We start from the raw sequence: 23,305 nt of genomic DNA on the forward strand, positions 1-23,305 counted from the left end.
ACATTTAAAGGGATGCTTGAACGAGGCGCTTGCTTGGGCAAACATTTTCCAATCTGTTAAATCTGGTGGCAACGTGTATTCTTATCAACGTTGCCGAGCAAACAGAAACATTAAGCATATTTCATGCAAGCCATCAATTCAAAGGTGATATTTGGATTGTTCTTTTAATCAAAAACACCATACTGCTTGATTCTTACAATACCAAATTTTTACAAAAGCGTTCGCGGCGCCTTCTCGAGGCAGCGTTTTATGTTCAAAAGTAACGAAATATTCCTCTACATGCCGCCAGCAGTGGTACACGGCAGTAATTAATTTACGTGATTGGAATCGATCCGCTGGCGTTGGGGAGTTCTATATATGTTGGCCTTGCTATTAGAAAACGCCAGGGAGCTTTGCTTTTAACGTCAGCGTTCACGAAGTGCGGTCAGTACAGCTGGGCTTGTGTTTTTGCTTCACAAAAACCGCACCCACTATATAAAGTTTCTCTGTGTGCTCTCACATAAACATGAAATTTCGCAATTTTAATGGGGGAAACAGTAACGTGACATCCGTTTTCCCGGTTGTGCAGACTGGGCATTTCCGGTGCGATGCACAAATTTTTCGTAATCGTGTTGATGGGCCCTTCTTTGCACCAAACTGTCGTAAAAGGAACTAAAGCACCCTGATTTCACCATAGGATAGGCAGGGTGACCTATAAGCGATCATTTTATTCAATCAATATATCCCAGAAAATGGAATTGCTGGGGATCTCACCCCTCAATGTAAGCGTAAAAAGCAGCGAGGCTACCCTCTAGGCCACAGAGGCCGAACATAAATCTCGTATCGGCAGTTTAGTGAGGTTGAGGGAGAATGCAATGCTATACTCTAAATGGCGCAAGGCGTAACAGGAGTGCCCGCCTGCGCTGACTCGTAAACAGAATTTCGCATAGTGAGCACAATAACAGGAGAGTTGGGCAACGTACGGCATCATCCCGAAATTTTTTTCTACAAGCACACCTTTACTACAAAATTCTCGTCGAGCGTTTTCGCCTTCTCGGTAAATTTTAACTTCATCTGACCGCAGCTGCGCCTTCTCCTTGAGAATGAATCACGTGACTCGCCGGGCCGGGCTCTGCCCACGGCCGCGTGGGCCGCTCCCGCGTTCCCCGACAGACGCCTTCGCCTCTATCGATCTCCAGAAAATGGAGTACGCTTCTGCTGAATGATTGCTGTGACACCCTTACTGGGCAAAGATGGCAGGCAAAAAATTTGATTTGATTGATTGATTGTAGGGTTTAACGCGCCGACGCAACGCAGGCGATGAGGCGCGCCGTAGTGGAGGGCTCCGGATTAATTTTGACCACCTGGGGATCTTTATCGTGCGCCGAAATCTCGTACACACGGGCGTTTTTGCTTTTCGCCTCCATCAGAAAAGCGGCCGCCGCGGCCGGGAATCGAACCCGCGACCTCGTGCTCAGCAGCGCAACGCCTTAGCCACTGAGCCACCGCGGCGGGTCCAAAAAAAAAAAAAAATTTCTGAGAGATGGTGTGTCTAAACTTCATCAAATGAAGAAACCATCAACCTCTTTACCGCACCTAAGCGCACACTCAGCTCGTAGCAAGAAATAAAACCTGAATACTTTTATTCAGTGTGTTCATTTCCTTTTGACGTAATATTGCTCATAGAAACATGGTATCAGAAAAAGCACAAAGTTTGGAAACAACTTGGTTACACAATGCATTACCTTAACAGTCGAACTAAAAAGGAGGCGGCTCCTGCTAATGACTACAAACGATTTAAAATGCGACTTAGTTGATAAATTTTGTCGAAATAATGATGACTATGAAATATTAACAGTTAGTTGCACACAATACGTTTTCTCTGTTTTATATCATCCACCTTGCGGCAGTATTCCTCAATTGCTTCCTTTTTCGAATAACTTCTGAAGATGGGTAAACAATAATTCCTTCAAACTTTTGTTGGGTGGTGACGTAAACATTAACATGCTAAACGAAGCGTTCAGCATGTTAATCTTAATTTCCTTAACTATCAAAACCACAAAGACAAAAGCAATTATTGTTAGGGCAAAAAATGAGAACTACAGTATGGATGGTGACATTTTTATTGGTATATTGAAAATAGAGATTGCATCTTAGTTCGGGGAAACACCACAATTACGAACATTATATGGCTTCAACGATTACACAAGTAAGCGGTGCGTGCCATTTGAAATGTTGCCCATCACGCACATACCGCACTTTTTTTAATCTCTGGGCGTCCGCGAAATTCACCATTTGTACAACGACACGTTGCTGGGCAATATCAAATGGGAATTAAAAAAATAACAATTTCATTGCTCGGCGATCCAAATTTACTCTGAATTGCTTTAGCTACCCAATATGACATTCTAAAATATACCAGCTTCCTTTCCCGTGAACTAACTGTGGAAAACAGTGGCCCCGATTTTTATTACCATCATAAATCACCAGGTTTTTGTATAACCGAACTTCTTTTGTTGTCAACTTTTTCAGTAATTTATATAAAACGGTTTTATTGGACATTCCGCGATTGTTTTGAGTGTCTCATTAAATTTTTTTTTTAATACAGAGCGTCCGTTTGGTTGTGTGGCTGTGATTATGGGTTTTCCTTGTTACCAGCGATAACCTGATCATCTTGGATGCTGCTGCTAAACGTTTTGTACATTCTTTGTCATGTACCTTGAGTTTCATTTCGTAGCTTACAAAAACATTTCTGCTTTCCCAAAGATGTAGTCTCAAATTAGGGGCGCAGACCCCGTCAAGCCTGTATGAATATCTTTTTGTGCGTGCTCCTGGCATTTGTACCCATGAGTTAAAAATAAGGATGATTGATTGATTGATTGATTGATTGATTGATTGATTGATTGATTGATTGATTGATTGATTGATTGATTGATTGATTGATTGATTGATTGATTGATTGATTGATCCTCAGCTGGTGCCTTCGCGCATGCACTCTCCGCAGCTGGTTCGTGCTTGACCACGTGACTCCCTGCGTGAAGCGAGCTTGGGCAAGAATGCGCGACGGCTGTGCCGTCTTTCCTGATCATTGAACGAGAGCTAGAGGCTTAGAGCCATCGTGGGGAAGCGGCCTCTGACTAACCAGCCAATATCGCTCGCCGAGCCGTTCCGCTCGGAAAACGCCGGAAGCGGGTCTACAACTGTACAAAAGGCAGGCTTTGGAGAGATAGTATAATTATTACAGCTAAATGAAAGGTTAACGGAAACGGTGAGCGTGCAGACTGAGCGGACTCTGCCATAGAACTGTATATTTATATATATATATATATATATATATATATATATATATATATATATATATATATATATATGAATCTAGAGAAAGACAAAACTCACAAAGCGCGCAGAAATAGTATAAGTAAAGAGTCGGATACACAGAAAGAGCAACAAACAAGGTTTACTTACGTAGCGGCAACGGGACTTGCCTTCATCTGAGTAGAGTTACATGATTTTGCTGTCACAAACATTTGGAACACATTTCTTATATAGCTTTCCAGAAAACTGTGAGAAGGAGCGGAAGATGTTTCGGAAAACGGAGAGTATGCATGCAGTCGGGCTACCCGTATGTTACAACAAAAACAACAAAAACAAATGGGGGGAGGGAGCGAGAGACAGAGAAGGGTCATGTTAACAAAGCAGCGTTCAAGGTTGCACCGTGACGGGGCAACCTATGCGGCGTGGGCTGGAAGTTCAGACAATGCGGGAAACGGGACAATCGTGGTTTCAAAAGAAAGGTCAGGTAGTCAGGTACAGTCAGGTATTCAGTGGCTGGGGAGTCTGTTTTTTTATTTTTTATTATTTTTTATTATTAATTACGTGAAAAAAAAAGAAACAAAACTACGCGCCCAGAGTGGCGACCGAACCCACGCCTTTCGATTAGATCTCGAATGCCTTACCAATTCGGCTATCTGTAACGAATAATGTGACGTCACTAACAGTAAAAAATAGTCTAAACTATTTTTCCTAACTAACTATAACTATAGTCTAACTATAGTCTAAAAATTTTTCCCTATGCCTTCTTTGGCGTTGTAGACTGCCGGCATTTTTTTCTGTATTTCCTTACGAGCCCCTGATTTCCAAACTCTATTATCGCCCGAAAGCTTTGCGAGGGCCTCGGTTCTGGCAGCCTTTTATGCCAAGGTAGTATAAGAGGGTTTCCCGCCAGTTACCCGCTTATGACAGGCTGTAGACGTCGCGTTACGCCCCTGGGGTTGAAAAGAAGGTCCCCTTCTCCCCGTGTAGTCTGAGTGGCGGTGGCTACCACCCTCAAGCGTCAGATAAGGTTGTAGTAAATATAAATACCCCAGAAAGTGAAGGAGAACATAGTCGCCCAGATAGCCGAATTGGTAAGGCATTCGAGATCTAATCCAAAGGCGTGGGTTCGGTCCCCACTCTGGGCGCGTGTATTTCTTCCTTTCTTTCTCAGGTAATTATTAATAAAAAGATAATGTAACGTCACTAACGGTAAAAAATATTCTAACCATTCCCCTATGCCTTCTTTGGCGTTGTAGACTGCCTGCATTTCTTTCTGTATTTCCTAACGAGCCCCTCATTTCCAAACACTATATATATATATATATATATATATATATATATATATATATATATATATATATATATTTATATATATATAAATATATAAATATATATATATACATATATATATATCGAATCAGAATATTAAATGAGAGGCTCGTTGAAAATAAGACAGATATAAGAATTGGCAGTCAAGAAGACCTCGGAAAGCAAAGGGGAGGATGTAGTAGCTCAAGATAAAGAATTTGGAAAATAAGAAAGTGGAGAAAAAATGCCCGCCAGGTGGGATCAGAACCCACGACCTCCAGAATACCGGTCTGGTGCGACACTGACATATATATATATATATATATATATATACCCATATTTCAAAGAACTAGAGCGGTGAGAGAGTTGGAATTTTTCATTTGGGGAGAAATGCGCTTGCTTTTTCCGGGAAAGATTTGGAAAAGTGTTTCTTCTCGGTTCTCTTCCGGTTCTCTCCCGGCAGGCGAAAAGCCTCCTTCACTATCTTTGCCCTGCAAAGGTTGCACGGCCTAGATTTCTTGGTGCTTCATCCAATTCGTTCGTGCTTTTTACCTTTCCAAGACGCAATCAAGTTACATGATTTTAATTGGTAAGCTCAGTATAACAATCGAAAGCCGATCGAATATGTTCGCTATATTTTGGAAGAATTTTGATTAGTGGTTCCACCCTGCGCTAGCTTGCGGCCATTGCCGATTCTGGTAGCTCGAGAAAGGCAAGAAATCTTGGATTGCTTGATTTGCCTTCCTAATTCACCTCAACGGTTTCCGGGGTACAAGCCGCCAAGAATGGGTAGGGTCCGTAGAATGCAACAGTGACATCTTGGTCTTCAATAGACTTGAACACGCCCTGCAGGTACTTGAATGACTCTGTGCAAAGAAACAAGGCAAAAAAATCACTCAAAGTTAGGGCTGTACGCTTAAAAACAGCATCGAACGCGAGAAAAAGACTTCAGTGCACACTGTACAAGCTATTGCTGCAGGCCTTCCTCTATGCGTGTGCTCTGTTTCGTTCAGGCGCTGCTGCTGATGACCAAAATATTGCTTTACCGTGTGCAGCCATAAAAATCGCCGGATCATCAGTGGGCAAGGGAAATGTACAGGGCGCTGCTGTCAATTTCGAGGTGTTCTCGACTTCAGGCTTTTCATCTTCAGCAGCACCCGGTACAATACCGAGACCGCAAGGGGACTCTATCAGTGCCACGGCGCAAGCGCTGGGAGCAGAACTTTGGCCTTGCATCTCTTTTCTCTCGCTTAGGTTTTTAAAGTTCCGTGTTTTGTTGCAACAATTGATTTGTAGCTGTTCCGCTGTGTCCGCGCAAGTTCTAGAGCAGCGGTTCTCAACCATGAGTGTGTCGGGGACCCCTTCCAAGCTTGCAAAAGGGATAGGGGACCCTATGATGAACTATGTTGATCCGTGTCATAATTTCCAAGAATTTGCACTCGCAGCTAAAGACCAACATACTTATTAATGCCCGCGTTTATGCTGACTTTTTATGCTGATGTGTGTGGTATCGTCAAACAACTTGCTCTTGCAGCTAATAACCCAAGCACATAAAGCTACCTTTTGTGTGTCTGGCTTTTCCGCAGAGCTGGCGTGTCGTAAAAAAAGACAACGTTAAACCATGGGCCACGCTATACTAGCTACGCCAAAAACTAAACGTCCTGTAGCGAAGCCACCTTTCTGCGTTTCCAGCAAGGTTTAGCAAAAAGGAAAAAAATGAATGGGATAGGGGGAATTTGAAAAGTTTCGGGGAGGGTTTCACGGACCCCTGAAATGCCCCCGCGGACCCCTTGGCGTCCGCGGACCCCCATTTGAGAACCACTGTTCTAGAGTATTGCTCGCGAATGCCTTCCCGTCGGTGGTCTGCTTCTTTACGGGGACATAGAGGAAAGCATTCTTCGAAGACATTTTGGATGGGCAAGAAGGCACTCAATCAAACGTTTTCGATATCAGATATCCCTCTCAGATATCCAAAGGACCAATCATTACTTTTGGGAGTGTGTGACCCCAGAACAGACGACGTTTCCTAGAACACTTGAGGAATAAAAACTTTTCATTCACTCGCCGCTCCCTACGCCTAGTCGCGCGCGGTTGTACAGGCTGCACACGTATATGCGCATGAAGGTATGATATGCGGTCACGTGAGACGCGGGGTGAAGAAAGAGAGGACGATTTTTATCCATCGTTTGAGTCCCCCTAAACCGAACATGACAGGTACAATCCTTCCCCTGTGGGCGATAAAGCATTCCTAACAGGTCCATTTGTGATCATGAGTTGTCCACCGCTTTAAACTGTTGTTTTTGGCGTCAGGTCTATAGAAAGCACCCCAACGTGGAGCCAGTAGAGCGTAAAACCACAAATGGTTGAAGGCTTCCCCACTGACGATCGAAGCATCATGGGAGGAGCGGTTGCGCCGTCAGCAGCAAAGAGAATGATGAAAAGAAGAAAGGAAACGCACTGTACCAGCGATGCGCGGTTTTGCATTTTGCGATTTCTCAGCAAATACTCATCGCTTCAACAAAACTTCTGAAAGCTATTATTACTAATTGCTTTATTTATTGTAGTGTACATTCTCATATCGGTGGATGGTATTTCAGGGCCTTTATTGCCAGTAGCATATTGAATAGGGCGGAGAAAGTAATAAACCTTGTGGTGCTTTTACAACTTAATGTATGCATTATCATGGAAACATGGCTACATTACATTATTCTGGGCTTTTAAATTCCGCCTCCGGTTATCAACTGTTTAGACATGATAGGTGTTCCTGGGAACGTGGTTTGGCAGTTGTAGCCAGACGTGGTATCGATTTAGGCGTCGAGGAAGAATTAACTAATCATGAAAGATTGTTTCTGAAAATATCCCTTGGCGAGCGCGAGTTCCTTTTCTGTGTTGTTTATCGACCTTCTGATGCTGATGGGTTTTTTTAGGTAGAAGTTTTATGAATATTTGCAAAATTTCACCGGCAACAATATGGTCGTGACACGTGAATGTGAACTGCCTGGCATAAATTAACAGCACATGTGGTGCGGAGAATATGTTTAAGCGAATTGTCTAATGAAAACAATGTTTTCACTAAAGCTCAATCTAGATAGAAAATGCAATATCAGATGAAAACTTGTCTTGTTTTGTTGGATTGCGGTAAGGGAGAAGAAAGAAGCATTGAAAACAACTATACACAAGAAATTTCCAGCTCGAACGATGCAGCAAGCACAGACTACCTTCATCTACACCGTGGAATAAGTAAAAGTGACGTAGAAACTTTATCAAGGAAGTTCTGCAAAGTCGTTGACGACTGTCTTAAAGTGTTGTTCCAAAAAATGATGACGGTCATGATCAGTATTTTAATGGCACAAGGCAAGTGTGAGCCAACAGCGCCAAGAGATAGTTACTTACCGTCATTTATTCAAAGCGGTATTTATGCCAAAATCCCTTACCAGGAAGGCATAAAACGAAAGAAAACTTTAGATAGCTGATAGCTGGTGTACAAACCCACCTTGTGGTTATGCGCGATAAGAAACTATGCGTTAAAATTTGACTTCCGAGAGATTTAAATATTTTAAAAGGCACTTAACGGAGAGGACATAAAACGTATATGGATGTAGCAGAATGTGTTGTCTCTGTAGCTGTGGAAGTGTGTTCGTCGCGATGCGTCAGCTGCCTTCCATTGGGTGAGGACACGGACGATGCATAGGTCATGTCTCCACACCTGCAACACAAGAGTCTTGAAGAACCAGTAAGCAGGTGTTGGTGTATGAAATGAGTGTGGCCTATCCGGCGCCTTGCTAAGTCTACATCCTTGCGTCGATTGTGATAGCCGGTTGTGTATTGTACCGATGCGGCTTTATTAGGTATATTTATTCTCCGTCTTTTCCCTCCAGTCTTCTTGCCATGTTTTACGACGGTTTTGTCTGACATGTGGTTTCAGTTCGGTGCAGGGTATGTCACTGTATTCGTGAGTGCAGCACCAGCACACATTTGATCTGCGGTCTCATTCCCGGCGATTGTACAGTGTCATCCCACAGTGACAATCCCATAATCACATTGTCGAGGTATATACTGGTATAATTGAGATTTACGACGTGTTTTTGTATGATTTGGTGGGTAATAATGCACGCACCACACTTAGAAAGCTCGTATAAATGACGGCCTTGAGTATACGTTGTTTAACAATACGACCTGCAAAGAGAAAATTCTGTGCGCTTCCGCTGTAAAATTCTGGTACACAAATTTATGATTCTGGTTGTGTGAAAGTTGGGACCGTATGCAGCACAGGACACGATTAGAGTAGTTTTTGGCTGGTCAATGTAAACTTGCTCGAACCAATATTTTTCGCGCCACAAAGCGCTGCATAATTGCCTTCCTTGACCCTCGGTATTCTGCAATCTTTACAACTGAGAGGTCACACAACATAGGGTCGTGCTATCATGTCGTTAAGAGTTCGGCAAAGTTTCTTTTACAGGTGTCTTGTTGAGCCAACAATTTCAGACACCCCCTTTCTTACCCTGTGTAAGACCGCAGCACTGATGAATGGGAAATATGGGAAATGAGCTTTCGAAGATTACCCGAAGTTTCCGATTATGGTTATACATTCGTAGAAACAATTACCTTCAGTGACGAAGGGATTGCTAATTGAATTGGGAAACCTAAGCTATCAACTTCTTCATGCATTAACAGCAGAAATTCTAAGCTGGTGAGAAATAGGTCATCCTCCTGAAGTAAAATCCTATACCATATCCCCACGCAATCTTTATCGACTTCCGGCTGATTGAAAAGTAGGCAATCTAGATCCCTTATTCAAAAGTGGCAACAAAAACTCAGCAGTAAATTATCGCCACATATCTCGAACATGCTTTTGCTGCAAGATGCTTGAGCATGTAATTTCTTTGCACATTTATGGCCGTTTGGAAAGTAACAACTACTTTTTCGAGAATAAACATGGATTAAGAAGAGGCTTTTCATGTGACACCCAGTTATCCGAATTCTCCACTGAAGTTCACTTTATTATGAATAATATTCTGCAAACTGACTGCATTTTTTCTTACTTTTCTGAAAGCATTCGACCGCGTACCTTATTAACATCTGATTTCAAGATAACAGAACTTTTGTTCTATTCGCTAACATTTTACGAACTCTTTCTCTCCAATTTTTGACGTTACCTGTGGTATGCCTCAGTGTACCGTCCTGATTTATTGATTATGAGGTTTTACGGGCCGACACAGCACAGACGATGGCACGCGCCGTAGTGGACGGCTTCAGATTAATTTAGAGCACCTGGGGATCTTTAGCATGCACCGAAATCTCGAAAACATGGGCGTTTTTTCTTTTCACCTCTATAACAAAAGCGGCCACAGCGGCTGGAAATCGAAACCACGTCCTTGTGCTCAGCAGTACAACGCCATAGCCACTGAGCATACCCACCGGTAGGGAAGCGTCCTGGGGCCACTGCTTTTTCTAATCTGCATTAATGATCTCCCAACAAATGTTTCTACTGCAATACGGCTTTTCGCTGAGGATTGCATTATATACCGTACTATACTAGCACTGATGACCACCTTGTTCTTCACGCAGACAATAATCTCATTGACAACTGGCGTGTGGTGCATGGCAAATTATCTTAAAATTATCGGCATGTAACGTAATAGTCTTCAGTCTTCAAACAAGAACTGCTGCATTTGATTACTTCCTTAATAACTGTTACGTATTACGGTCATCTTCGTATAAATAACTCCACTTAGTGCGAGCTAAGCGTTAGAACGGAGACCGTATCAGCTACCTGCAGGGGACGTCACCTTGTGTCCTCTCTAGCAACATTTAGAGATATCTGTCGTCCCCCGAAGAAACGTTTTCCGCAGGCCGGAGCTTGACCAGGGGTCCGACGGCCACCGATTTAGGCTTCTACCCTTCACCTTAAAACTGCTGGTAACGCTTCCGAAGCTCCTCCCTGACCACTGCTCGGATGGTCTCGCGCAATGTATAGGAGCTTACAGTTGCGGCACCGATTGTCTCCGAGATCAGCGCTTTGACAGGGGGGTCGTACTGCCTCGTTCGAATTTCGAGTCTTCTTCAATACGGCAGCCTCAGGCGTGAATTCAGCCACCGTTTAGGGCGGTTGCGGACAAGGCAGGCAAAGAGTTCTTGCTTCACTCCTCGAATTAGAAACCTGAGCGTCTTTTCTTCAGTCATTTCGGGGTCCCCGTGGCGAATTAGTTGCTTCATCTCCTCAACGAAGTTCACGACCCCCTCGTTGGGGTGCCGAGTACTTCTCATCCCAATGTATGGTTCGCGGCATTACCCCCCCCCCCCTCCAACGCGTTGGAGGGGGGGGGGGGTGTAAGTACATGGTACCCCAACGCCCCAAACCCAATGTATGGTTCGCGGCATTCCCCCTCCCTCTACGCGTCATGATCGACCACCTGGAAGGACGCAATGTCGCCGTGCCTAGGGCCTTCAAACGAAACTTACCAGCACAGCCTCAAAAACTCCGTCCTCCTGAAGAAAAATTTCAGCCCCTTCTTGTCATCCCCGCAGATCTTCGTGAAGAAATTTTGAAAGCGTGCCACGACGATTCGTCTTCCGGACATCTTGGCACAGCGCGCACAATTGGGAAAATCAAGGCGAGGTACTACTGGCCCCGCCTTACATCCGACGTCACACACTACGTCCGGAGCTCCCGTGACTGCCAGCGACGAAAAACGCCGCCGACGAGACCCGCCGGACTTCTGCAGCCGATCGCCGTCCCGTCGAGGCCTTTCCAGCAGATTGGAATGGATCTTTTGGGCCCGTTCCCTACGTCACGATCGGATCGTCGTAGCGACAGACTACATGACGCGCTACGAAGAGACCGCTGCTCTTCCGAGGGGGACTGCCCAAGAAGTGGCAAAGTTCTTCATAAGTCAAGTTGTGCTGCGACATGGAGCCCCGGAAGTTCTAATCACGGACCACGGAACGGACTTTACGGCCGAGCTGATGCAAGGAATCATGTGCTACAGCAACACGGATCCCCGAAGAACGTCGGCCTACCACCCCCAAACGAACGGACTAACAGAATGTTTGAACAAGACGATTGCGGATATGCTGTCCATGTACGTCGATGTTGAACAAAAGACGTTGGACGAAAGGCTCCCATATGTCACGTTTGCGTACAACACGGCTATCCAAGAAACTACGCAGATGACACCGTTCGAACTTGTCTACGAAAGGCGGCCGACTACGATGCTTGACGCCATGCTGCCGCACGTAGAAGACAACGACCTCAACGCCGACGTCCAAGGATAGCTTCAGCGTGCGGAGGAGGCCCGCAAGCTCGCTCGAGTTCGTACAACGGACCAGCAGCTGGTGGATGCCGGCAGCTACAACCTCCGACGGCGAGACTCCGAGTACCACCCAGGGGATCGTGTGTGGGTTTGGACTCCCATCCGATGACGAGGACTGAGTGAGAAGCTTCTACGACGGTATTTCGGACCCTACCAGATTCTACGACGTGTTGGCCAACTTACCTACGAAGATATCCCCGATGGTGATTACGGCGCATCACGACGACGCACGCGACCTGAAGTCGTGCAAGTGGTTCGCTTAAAACATTTCGACGCACGATGACGGGCTTTTATTTTTTATGTTTTCGGAGTGTCGCTTATGTTAGCATCGGGTCGAATCACTCTTAGGGGGGGGGGGGGGGTGGATAATGCCTCGAACAATACATTGGGTTTCTTTATTTATGTGGGTGTGTTCAAAGAAGGACAGCCAAAGTGGTGCGATGACCTTGTTTTGTTTGAGATGGAACTTTAATATTGTGTAGAACATTGTACCTTCACCATGGAACAGGCATTAGTTTAGTCAGAAACACGATCGTTGATTTAATAAAAAAATATTTAGAACGCGATCGGGTCTGGCTACTTTTCACATTGCTTGTTGTGGCAACTTTTAGGACCCGTAAAACGAAGCGAAATTTTTTCTAAATTTTCCTAATCATTGAAAATAAGTATTTGCAAACTTTCCTGCTGAATTCGTGAAAATTAATTTTGCAAAATGTTTATTTTTTGAGAAAACCTTTCTCAAACTTAGTGGCGAGAGCGATGTCATTCAAATGTGGCACTTCTAAACAATTTTTTTTTTACACATCGCCCTAAAGGCTAAGCTGTCTTGTTTTTTACATGTTTAATAGGGGCTGCTGAACACCTCATACGCTTCTCAATGCTACACAAAGAACATTTATCAAAATACGGCTGCGTGAATTGCGACAAAAAAAGAAAATTTAGAAAAGAAGGTCCACTTTTGACATCATTTAAAAAAAATCATGTTTCTCAATTTTCGCAATATTTACACAGAATGGCACTAAATGCCCCAGTATTCTGCAAACCTAAACATTTGTTGCATTATTTTTGTTCCAACTTGGAAAACTTACGTCACATTCAACACATGTTTTAATGTCCGATCAACAGTTGAGTAGCAGTTCGAAGTGAAAAAAGACAAATAATTGGTACTGTTTTTAAATTTTAGAAATAATAAAGCTCCTGATTTAAAGAAAACTGATCATAGTATTCATATTTACCCATTGTTCAACTTGTTAGTTGCGGTAGGCATTAAAATAATTGCGACGTTTCTGAGCTTGTTTCTCCCACCAGAGTAAGGGTACCATTTTATTTTTTTATCGCCTTGCCCTAGCTTTGTCATAAACCCGTATGTTTGATTTCTGACCCTGCTTAATCGCACATTATTGGTAATTTATCCCTTTTTTAAGCTAGTAACCTCGCTGCTGGCACTGAGAATATTCGACATTCGATCGTCAAATTCATATTTGTATTTCCGTTCCACCTGGTACATGCGAAGCGCTAACTGCAAAACACACTTCGCCTTCCCAACTGTCCATCTTACAGGCTCTCGGGGATAATAAATAGATGTGCTTCTTAGACATTTTGTTTCTAGCTGTTGGAACGTTTTGTTTGTAGCTGTTGGAAAACTTTTATCCCACTACAAAATCTGCCAACCTTTACTTTGGACACTTCAATGTTAAGGGGAACGTGCAGCTTTCTAGTTCCAAAGATCTTCAAAGATCCGACAAACAGTGGTCAGAAGCTTTGCTTGTGCTGTAGGAATTACTTCCCGACGAAGGTAGAGGATACCATTGACCGCAGAGGCAAAAAAGTGTGTTTACGTGCGTTGCGAGGTTGAGAAAGACTGACTCCTTGCGGGAGCACAGTCTTTATTCGGCACATCCATACTTTGGGTTGGTCGAAATCAAGCGACTTCTTGAAGAGCATGCATCAATATGCGCTTTAATAATGTGTATAAATAACGGTGGTGCCACCCAATTTAAGAACAAATATCAGTTCCTCGAGGTGCACAGAAGTGAATGTCGGGTCACTGGGGTGACAAAGTGGCTTTTCTCTGAACCGGACATGACAAAAGTGCGTACGACCCGTGGAGAGCCTAGTAAAGCATCAAGCTGCTGTGCATATTTTGCGTTGACCTTCAAGCGAAGCCACACAAACACGAAACAGTTGGTGGACAGCATCCTGAAAAAGTGAATTTCGTCGTGCTATATCTTCGCGATGGCGATATCGCCACATTTGAGGAGAACAAAAAAGAGAAAATCAAAAATGTTCCGCCGGTACTCGGCATCCCGTATCCTCCAGGAAATGGTGAACTCAAACAAAATAAATTGAAGGTACACAACATCGAACTCGGACTAGGCAGCAACATCGAACTAGGCGGCGACGGTTTTCACCTCTGCGTGCGACTCTTTGAAGGGCCTTGGAACTAGAAAGCTGCACCTTCCCCTTAACCTTGAAGTGTCCAAAGTTGAAATTGGCAGATTTTGTAGTGGGATAAAAGTTTATCGTTCCAACCGCTAAAAACAAAATGTTCAACAAGCATATCTATTTATTATCCCCGGAAGCCTCAAAGACGGACAGTTGGGAAGACGAAGTTGTTTTGGAGTTAGCGCTTCGCATGATACCAGGAAGAACGGAAACACATTTGACTATGAAGATTGCATGTCAAATATTCTCAGTGGCAGCAGTAACATTACGCGCGTAAAAAAGGGGGTAAATTACCAATAATCTGCAATTAGATAGGGTCAGAAATCAAACATATCGGTTTATGACACAGCTAAGGCAAGGCGACAAAGAAATAAAATGGTAGCCTTACTCTGGTGGGAGAGACAAGCTCAGAAACCTCGTAATTATCTTAATGCCTACCGCAACTAACAAGTTGAACAATGGGTGAATATGAATACTATGATCAGTTTTCTTTATATCAGGCGCTTTATTTTTCTTAAATGTAAGAAACAGCCATTATTATGTCTTTTTTCACTGCGAACTGCTACTCAACTGTTGATCGGACATTAAAAAATGTGTTGAATGTTACCTAAGTTTTCCAAGTTAGAACAAAAATAATTCAACAAATGTTTAGCTCTCTAGAATACTAATGAATTGAGTGCCATTATGTGTAAATATCGGAACAATTCAGAAACATGTTTTTTTTAAATGACGTCGGAAGGTGGACCTTTTTCCCGAATTTTTATTTTTATCGCATTTCACGCAGCGTTATTTTGATAAATTTTTTTTGTGGAGCATTGAGAAGCGTATGAGGTGTTCAACAGCCCCTCGTAAACACGTAAAGAAACTAGACAGCTTAGCCTTAAGGGCAATGTGTAAAAAACATTTTGTTTAGAAGTGCTACTTTTGAACGACGTTGCTCTCGCTACAAAGTTTGAGGAAGATTTTCTCAAAAAATATAAATTTTGCAAATTTGATTTTTACGAATTGAGCAGGAAAGTTTGCAAATATTTGTTTAAAAAATTAGGAAAATATGGTAAAAAGTTTCGCTTCGTTTTACGGCTCCCCAAAGTTGCCGCACCAAGCAATGTGGAAAGTAGGCAGGCCCGATCGCGTTCTAAATATTTTTTTATTCAATCAAAGATGGTGTTTCTCACTAAACTAATGCCAGTTCCATGGTAAAGGTCGGCCGCCGCGGCCGCTTTTCTGATGAAGGCGAAAAGCAAAAACGCCGGTGTGTTCGAGATTTCGGCGGACTTTAAAGATCCCCAGGTGGTCAAAATTAATCAGGAGCCCTCCACTACGGCGCGCCTCATCGTCTGCGTTGCGTCGGCGCGTTAAACCCTACCATCAATCAATCAATCCATGGTAAAGGTACATTGTTATACACAATAATTAAGTTTCATCTAAAAAAAAATGGTCATGGCCCCACTTTGGCTGTCCTTATCTGAACCCACCCATGTTTTTGCTTTTATCCCCCGGCTGCGCTTGTCTGTGTTATCTGTGTGCCAAGGGAAGCGCGTGTTCCATTCATTTTTTCTATGCCGCATGTGTTATCTCTTCTGATAGGGAGAGCGTGAACAGCCTAGAATAATCTTCTTTGTTCTGGATGTAAATCGGGAGACGCCGCGGCATTCGACTCTCGACTACGCACGTCACCTTCTTGACTGCTGTCTCGCCGCCCGTGTATTCTTTGAGTTGTTAGGGGAGCACAAGTTCGCTCCAATAAACTTCTTTTCCTTGAAGAAAACTGCGTCGTCTTTGACTTCGTGACAATATAATGGCCGACACTAAAGCGACCATCACTTCAAAATTTGACGTGCTATCATAGCCTCTAACCCCGGAAGTTTGTCCGGCTTAGAAAGACAGCAGTAAGAACTTCACTTCCGTAGGATGGCCTTGTTATGAACACCGGCCGCATGCGTTCTAGATTAACCGGAAATAATAAATGACGTAGGTATAGGGACCCGAAAGCTGGAGTTGAATCGGTGACTTTCGACCTACGTGCGCACAAGAGAAATGCAAAGTAATCGGAGCAGGGCAGCGAAAAGCGTTTGTTACACGCTGTGCGATCATTTTGTGCAAGAAGTCGGTACATTTTGAGCACGTTTGCATGGAGTGCTAGCACGCCTCGTTATTCTGGAATGCTTTACAAAACCTTATACAATGACCTGCCCTTTTCACCAAAAGACATACGATTTCTTTAAATACCAAGAGACAACAGCGTGTCATATGTCCTTATCATTACTCTAGGCTTGCATACCATTTGGAAATCAAGGATGACGGTGCGCCATGCTGACCCCCACGCCCTCACTATGAGCAAACACGTTTGCTCGTTGAAGTGTACATGTTGCAGCGGCCTGACCTGTAGTGGTTACCTGTTCTGGAAGAGCCATGTACGTTTACAGAAATTTTATGTTTTTTCACCAGCCGAAATCCGGTACAGATGTACCGGAGATCTACCCGTCAGATGTGCTGTGTAAGATCAAAAAAGGTAATAAAAAAACAGCAATTTCTACCCGCTCGAAACAGTCTGTATTTGAAGAAGCGCGCGTAGATGTGTGAAATTACGGAGAAAAATAAAGGAAGGTTACACACACTAACGCGTAAGACTTGAAAGTAGCGAAGCAGCACCCAACATGCAACATTCGCGACCATCGCGAAGTCCACGATTGCAGCCAATGTGCTTCTTATTCACGGCCGCAACGACCTTTACTCCATAATTGTGGCTGTTAGTGTGAGCTTCTTTTATTTTTTTTAAGCTTTAATAATTCGACATCACCATGGAGGGGCGTACGCTATAACGTGTCTTTCTGGTTCCGAGCAAATGTTGCCACCCTTACCGCGAACGCTGGAGTTTTTTGCCAATCTTGGCCAATCTGCCTAAGTGGGCATCCTTGGCTTGACAAACGTGCGAAGGGGACAGTGGGCGGTCGTGGCGGGCCACGCACGTACGAGCGCTAAGTATTTTCTTTTTTTTTTTTGATTTCGTGAACAGGCGGGCAGACGCCGCGAGCTCCGCGCACATGTGCGCGTGGTGGGCTGTTTCTTAGTATTTTAAACAGCGGACACTAAATACTATGATTTGCTAAACCGCTCGCTGTTAAAATCATTCATCCCTCTGTCTAATGACGACGATGGTTGAACGCGATCCTTTCTTCGTGCGAAATCGAATTGCGCGCGATCAAAGTCAATGCCGCTGCTATCAATACTCCGAAGGGCGTGCGGGTCAAAGTCAAAGTTCCGCGAGTCAATCTCCAAGCTCACACGACAAACAGGGACTTCCTCACGAGAAAGCCCCGCGTTCAACCATCGTCGTCGTTATGCGGAGGGGTGCATGATTTCTTTGTTCTGTCCCTGGCGTTTATGCGGAGAAGTGCTGCCGAACGCCGCGTATTACGAACAAACCCGCTACCGCATCAAGGGCGGCTGCAACTCTCGCAGTTTATGCCCCCCCCCCCCAAGATTATTGTAACATTCTGCCACACGTTGCACGTCCATGGGGTATACCATGGTAACATACCCAACGTACATTATCTGATCCTATCACAAGCGTTGTGTTCGATCTTTGCACTTTGATATGTCCCGCAACGATGTAGTATGTAGACACCTAGTTTGGAATTTTCAAGCTTTATAAGTTCGAGAGGGAAGTCAGTATAATAACGATATAAAACGATAATTTCTTATTCGATAATTGATAATGTGCGGACCCCAGTTACACCTAAGATGTTACGTGCCCCGTGTAGTTGAGGTATGCGTACAATAATGGACCACCACGGGATCCTAATGTGCGCCTACATCTCCACCCGTGGCATTTGCGCTTCCTGTCTGTGGAAGACTACCACCCCAGCCATAGATCGAATCCGCTATCTTGTTCTGAAAAGCCACAACGCCCGAGCCACTGACCCACCGAGGCGTGTGAAACGAAAAGTTCGAGGTTGGTAATATGGCCGACCTAGTCCATTAATTTTTGACACAAGAATATAATTTAGGAATAATAGCAAGAAATATTCCCTGCCATTGGATATTTGAAAGCACCAGCCTACCGGCGAAGCAAATGACACAGTCAATGAGCAAACACCGTCCCATATAAACAGGCAGCGGTCAAGTAAAAAAGTCAATGAAAGACGCACAAGTGGCAAAGTTTGTTGTTCCAATTTTTAGATATTTCCCAATTTTTAAAAACTCCTAGATGGCAGATGAGCTGTGATGAGACTGTAGGAAACGCGTGCCAAACAAAGGTAGCGAGTTAAAGTTTTCTCGCACGGTATTCACCAAAAGCATTGTCCGCCCGTTTTGGTGCGGAAGCGTACTTACTGACTTTAATTCCGAGGCCTGGGTCCATAGCGGCCATCTGCTTGTACATGTCGATGAGCAGTGAGAACGAGTGCTTCGGCTTGAGCTTGGGCACTTCGCGAAGGTACCACCACATGCGCAGCCAATCGTACAACGTCTGGCTCAGTTCAACGAAAATGACCGCGGTGATCGCGGACGCGATGGCGATCACCGTCCAGTAAAAAAAGGCCGCGGTCCAGTCAAACTGCGTGAATGCTGTTGATGCGCTTATCATCTCTGACAACAGTCTTTAGCGCGTCCCGGTGCAATCTGGCGGTGGTGGATGCGCTTCCGATCCTTTTTTGGTGCCGTTGGCCAGAAATCGTTCGCAATGGCACGTGCTCACCTCTTTTGGGAGAGCGCGACCGAGGGCTCGTGCGCTCGGTATCTTTAATCCGCACGTGCAGCAGAGGTGTAGGAGCAGGGCAGCGCTGGCACGAGGCAGCGAAGCGGAGGGGGGATTCTCGGTAACCTTTTTAGAGGGTGATGAACACTTTCTAGGGCTGGCTGCTTTAGCTGCGCTGTGAGGGAAGCCAAAGGCCGCCGGGTAAGAGGAGAGCGTTCGTGTCATACTGCTATAGAGGGTGAGATTTGCATTGATCCCTTTCACGACCTAAAGAAAGACACATGCGCACAAAAGGTCGCAAATAGCTTCGGGCTAAGCCGCTGTTTTCGCAGGCGGCTTCCTTATCCCGTTCCTAGTTTACTAAAAGTCGTTACAAACTTAACGCCGGGTGTCTGAATGGGAGCTGAGAACGCACTCTCACCGGTGCCAAACCATTCCCTTTCCTGGCGACCTTCTTACGAGATTTAGACTTCGCACCGTGCAGAATATGTCGTGATGGCCGATGCTTCGCGGAAGCTTCACCGGCCAGGAATGTGTTAAAGAATCCAAGTTTACGTTTCTCGCACTCTATTGGCGGATTAGCATGACTTGACTTCTTATCGATACCAGCCTGCTTTACATGCAAACTCAGGCCCAAGGTCGTTTGAAATTATTGGATCCACTAAAGTGTAGTTTCGTTCATTGGTTTCTCTGCTGTTTTTATTCCAGGCTTGTCGGTGAAGAATGGGTGATAATGCGTAGGGCTTGTTGAGGCAGCCTTATTAACGATCTGATCTGTATATTCTAGCTACCGTGCGGCGAGGAAATGCAATAATATAGGCGACTGTGAACGGAAGCGCGATGCACGGTTCTTGGGGTTTGCAAGTTGAAGCATGGTCTAGCTGTAATAAACAGCCTGATACCTAAAAAAAGTTCTTTGTAATACAGATTAAATGCTCCTGAATTTTCAAGGAACAACAGACTACCACCCTTCCCCCAATTAGTGGTACGACGAGGTTTTATTTTTTTACCTGAAATAGAAAGAAAAGAAATGGAGAAAAGTTTTCTTTAGGGAGAACTGAAAAGCATAAAGCAGGGCTTGAGCTATTTTATAAGCACCTTATAAAGAAAACACCGTCGTCTTAGAGACAACAAGTCACCCTGGAGAATTTCAGGAAGGTACACATATTTGAATGGGAGTTAAAAACGGTGATATTGTTTTGATACCGTATGCAGTGTGATGTCGTTAAGCAGAGAGAAAGATCATTTATATAAATTAACAAAAGCAATAGGCCGAACATCGGCCTTTGTGGAACGTCTGTATTTGCTGAGACAGATGGATATTTTGTGGTAGCAATTCAAACTACTTCATGCCTGTCGAGTAGAAAACTGTGTGAAAAACGTGTGGCAGGAGCTGTGATGCCATTGCGCTGAAGATTGGTGCGAAGAATGTCGGCGTCAATGGAGTCGAATTCTTCCGAAAAATCCATGAAAATAGCAGCAACAAAGTCACCACCGTCAACGAAGAAATGTTTGTCGGTTGGGCAAGCAGTTGCAATCTTGCAGATTTGCCTGCGCATAAACCAAATTGGTAAGGCGTATACAATTTGAATTTTTAGTGCGCAATCACTTTGGTGGCCGCTACTGTGGTTTTGCGGTGGCGATAGCGACGACGACGGCATTGTAACCAAGGTAGTGAAGACAGAAATAAAACGGCGGAGGAAAGTGTAGCGAAAGTGTGAGGGGAAGGGCAGTATGGTGAGCCCGCACTAGACGCTCGTACGAGCACCTGGCGAAGGTGTGAGGGAGGAGGGATGCGGCACTCGGTGCTACGGCATCATCTCACTAACTGCATCCCACCCCGCTATTCCTCCATGCGTAGCTCTTTCGAACCACGTGACAATTGCGCGGGAGGTTCAAACACAATACCCAACAACACGCTCGTCAGCGGCGGCGACGCACCGCGAGATCCCAGCATACTACCGCTACGAATTGCAAAGCATGCTTTCCGCACTGGACAAACAGAGTAGAACCATGGGCAGGAAATATAATATCCATAAAACCAAAGTAATTATCAATAACCTCGGGACAACACACCGGTTTAAGATATGTGGCGAGGCAGTGGAAGTGGTAAGCGAATATATCTACTTAGGCCAAGTTGTGATCCCGGATCACAACCATGAAGCAGACATAATTAGTAGGATAAGAATGGGGTGGAGTGCATACGGCAGGAATTCTGAGATAATGAATGGCAGCCTACCATTTTCCCTGAAGAAAAAAGTGCATGGTCTTCTTCTTGACTTTGATGTTGCCTTATCTATATTGTTCTGATCTGAGTTGTACTACCCCCCGCTTCCCCCCCCCCAACTGTAATGCCTCAGGCGCTGTGGGTACTGTGTAAATAAATAAATAAATGACAGCTGCATCTTACCGGTACTCACCTACGGGGCAGAAACTTAAAGGCTCAATATGAGGGTTCAACTTAAATTGAGAACGACTCAGCGGGCGATGGAGCGGAAGATGATAGGTGTAACATTAGGGACACGAAGAGAGCGGAGTGGGTAAAGGAACAAACGCTTGTTAAGGACATATTAGTAGAAATTAAGAAGAAGAAATGGACGTGGGCAGGGCATGTGATGCGAAGGCAAGATAACCGTTGGTCATTAAGGGTAACAGAGTGGTTCCCTAGAGAAGGCAAGCGTTGCAGGGGGCGGCAGAAAGTTAGATGGGCAGATGAGATCAAGACGTTTGCAGGGATAAACTGGTCACAGTTGGCACAGGACCGGGGTAATTGGAGAATAATGGGAGAGGCCTTTGCTCTGCAGTGGGCGTAGATGGGCTGGTTATGATGATGATGATGACCACCACCGGAGGCGGGGTACTCTTATAAGCACTTCAATCGAGATCTGAAAGACATCCAAGGGCTCCGATACCTCCTGTATGCAGACGACATTACTTTAATGGGTCACGCAGGGGTCGCTAGGACAGATTCAGGATACACCACAAGAGGCACTACAGGATGCACTTCAAACGGCAGCTGCAAGAATCGGTCTGTTGTGCAGCCCTGAAAAGTCTAACCTCTTGCCAGTACATCACCCAAGATGGCATCCACCCCCGATACATCTAAACATCGGCCAACAACCCCTGCCAACAGCGAAGGAGACAAAAATTTTAGGTTTACACATACACACGAACGGAAAAGGGGGTGCTGCGGTAGCTGACGTAATAAGACAAGAGAACCAGCCCTCCAAGTCAGCAGACGAATTGCCAACAGACATATTGGCCTCAAAGAAACCGATCTACTACAACTTCATGACGCTCTCATCACGTCACGTATCAGGCACGCCATACCGTATTGCACGCTAACCAAGAAACACCACGAGAAGCTTAATGCGCTGCTAAAAAAATTCACCAAGCTCGCCATGGGAGTCCCTATGAGCACCTTAAACACGCAAATCGAGAAAACCGGACTCTACGTAACATGCGAAAGCATCGTAGCAGCACACAAGCACACCCAACCGCAGACTGCAAACAGACACTCTTTTACCGAAGCGCGAAGTCAGAAAAGCAGCCGCAGTAGCGGAGCCCACGTCACGGAGACACCTCTCAAACGCGCGAGTTCAGCCGCCTAAACTTGGGAAGAAACAAAATGCAAAATAGTTTTCAGCAGTGTTGTTAGACCTCTGGAGGTGACTAGTTTCCCAAATATTGATAAAATTCAAGAACAGGGTTTGTGCATTTCATTTCTAAACGTCGCATTTTTAGCTAAAGCCCAGCGCACAGTATTTTTGCGTGAATTTATATTTTTATAGACAAGCGATAATTTACAGATACGTTTACAAATATGTGACCAATATTACCTGTCACATACAACTTGGTCACTCCCTCAGATGTGGAGTTACGGCTGTTAGAGTGAGCGAAAATCTAGCGCCTTGACCGTGTTAACGACAAAAGCTTGATGTGGGCGAGTTGGTACATTCTGCTAAAAAAATTAATCGGCGCTAAAACAGGGACGAAGAAGAAACACGTAACACACAACACGTTGCCGAACTTCCAACTAGAATTTATTGAAAAAGATGCTGCTTATATACCCAAAACTAAAATACTAAAAGCATTGTGACGAAAAAATGCATCACATTTCTAAAAACGCTACTTCTTTATGTCAGTGATATGGACGGAGTACTAATGCAGTTAGCCCTGCCTGCCTGATAAAAAGAGCTTCCATAATTTCGCGCTCAAGCTTACCTCTTGCTTTCCGCAAAACATT

At 44.6% G+C, this 23,305-nt stretch overlaps 1 protein-coding gene across 2 annotated transcripts in view; it reads right to left on the reverse strand.

The window, feature by feature from the left end:
* Window positions 1–19,304, reverse strand: part of LOC144173552 (cytochrome P450 4V2-like) — a 75,486-nt gene extending 56,182 nt beyond the window's left edge. Inside the window, exons 1-2 of one of the 2 annotated variants that reach the window (XM_077701928.1) lie at window positions 18,696–19,304; window positions 5,356–5,468 (exon numbers count right to left, since the gene is read on the reverse strand). In XM_077701928.1, the coding sequence (XP_077558054.1) occupies window positions 5,356–5,468; window positions 18,696–18,948 (366 nt within the window). In that variant the 5' untranslated portion in view covers window positions 18,949–19,304. The remainder of the gene's footprint in view (window positions 1–5,355; window positions 5,469–18,695) is intronic. The other variant, XM_077701927.1, reaches the window with a different exon arrangement.
* Window positions 19,305–23,305: the final 4,001 nt, after the last annotated feature.

Source organism: Haemaphysalis longicornis, unplaced genomic scaffold (assembly GCF_048455015.1).
Source record: "Haemaphysalis longicornis isolate Haplotype H1 unplaced genomic scaffold, Haemaphysalis longicornis Haplotype H1 scaffold_3, whole genome shotgun sequence".
In the NCBI taxonomy this organism is placed as follows: domain Eukaryota; kingdom Metazoa; phylum Arthropoda; class Arachnida; order Ixodida; family Ixodidae; genus Haemaphysalis; species Haemaphysalis longicornis.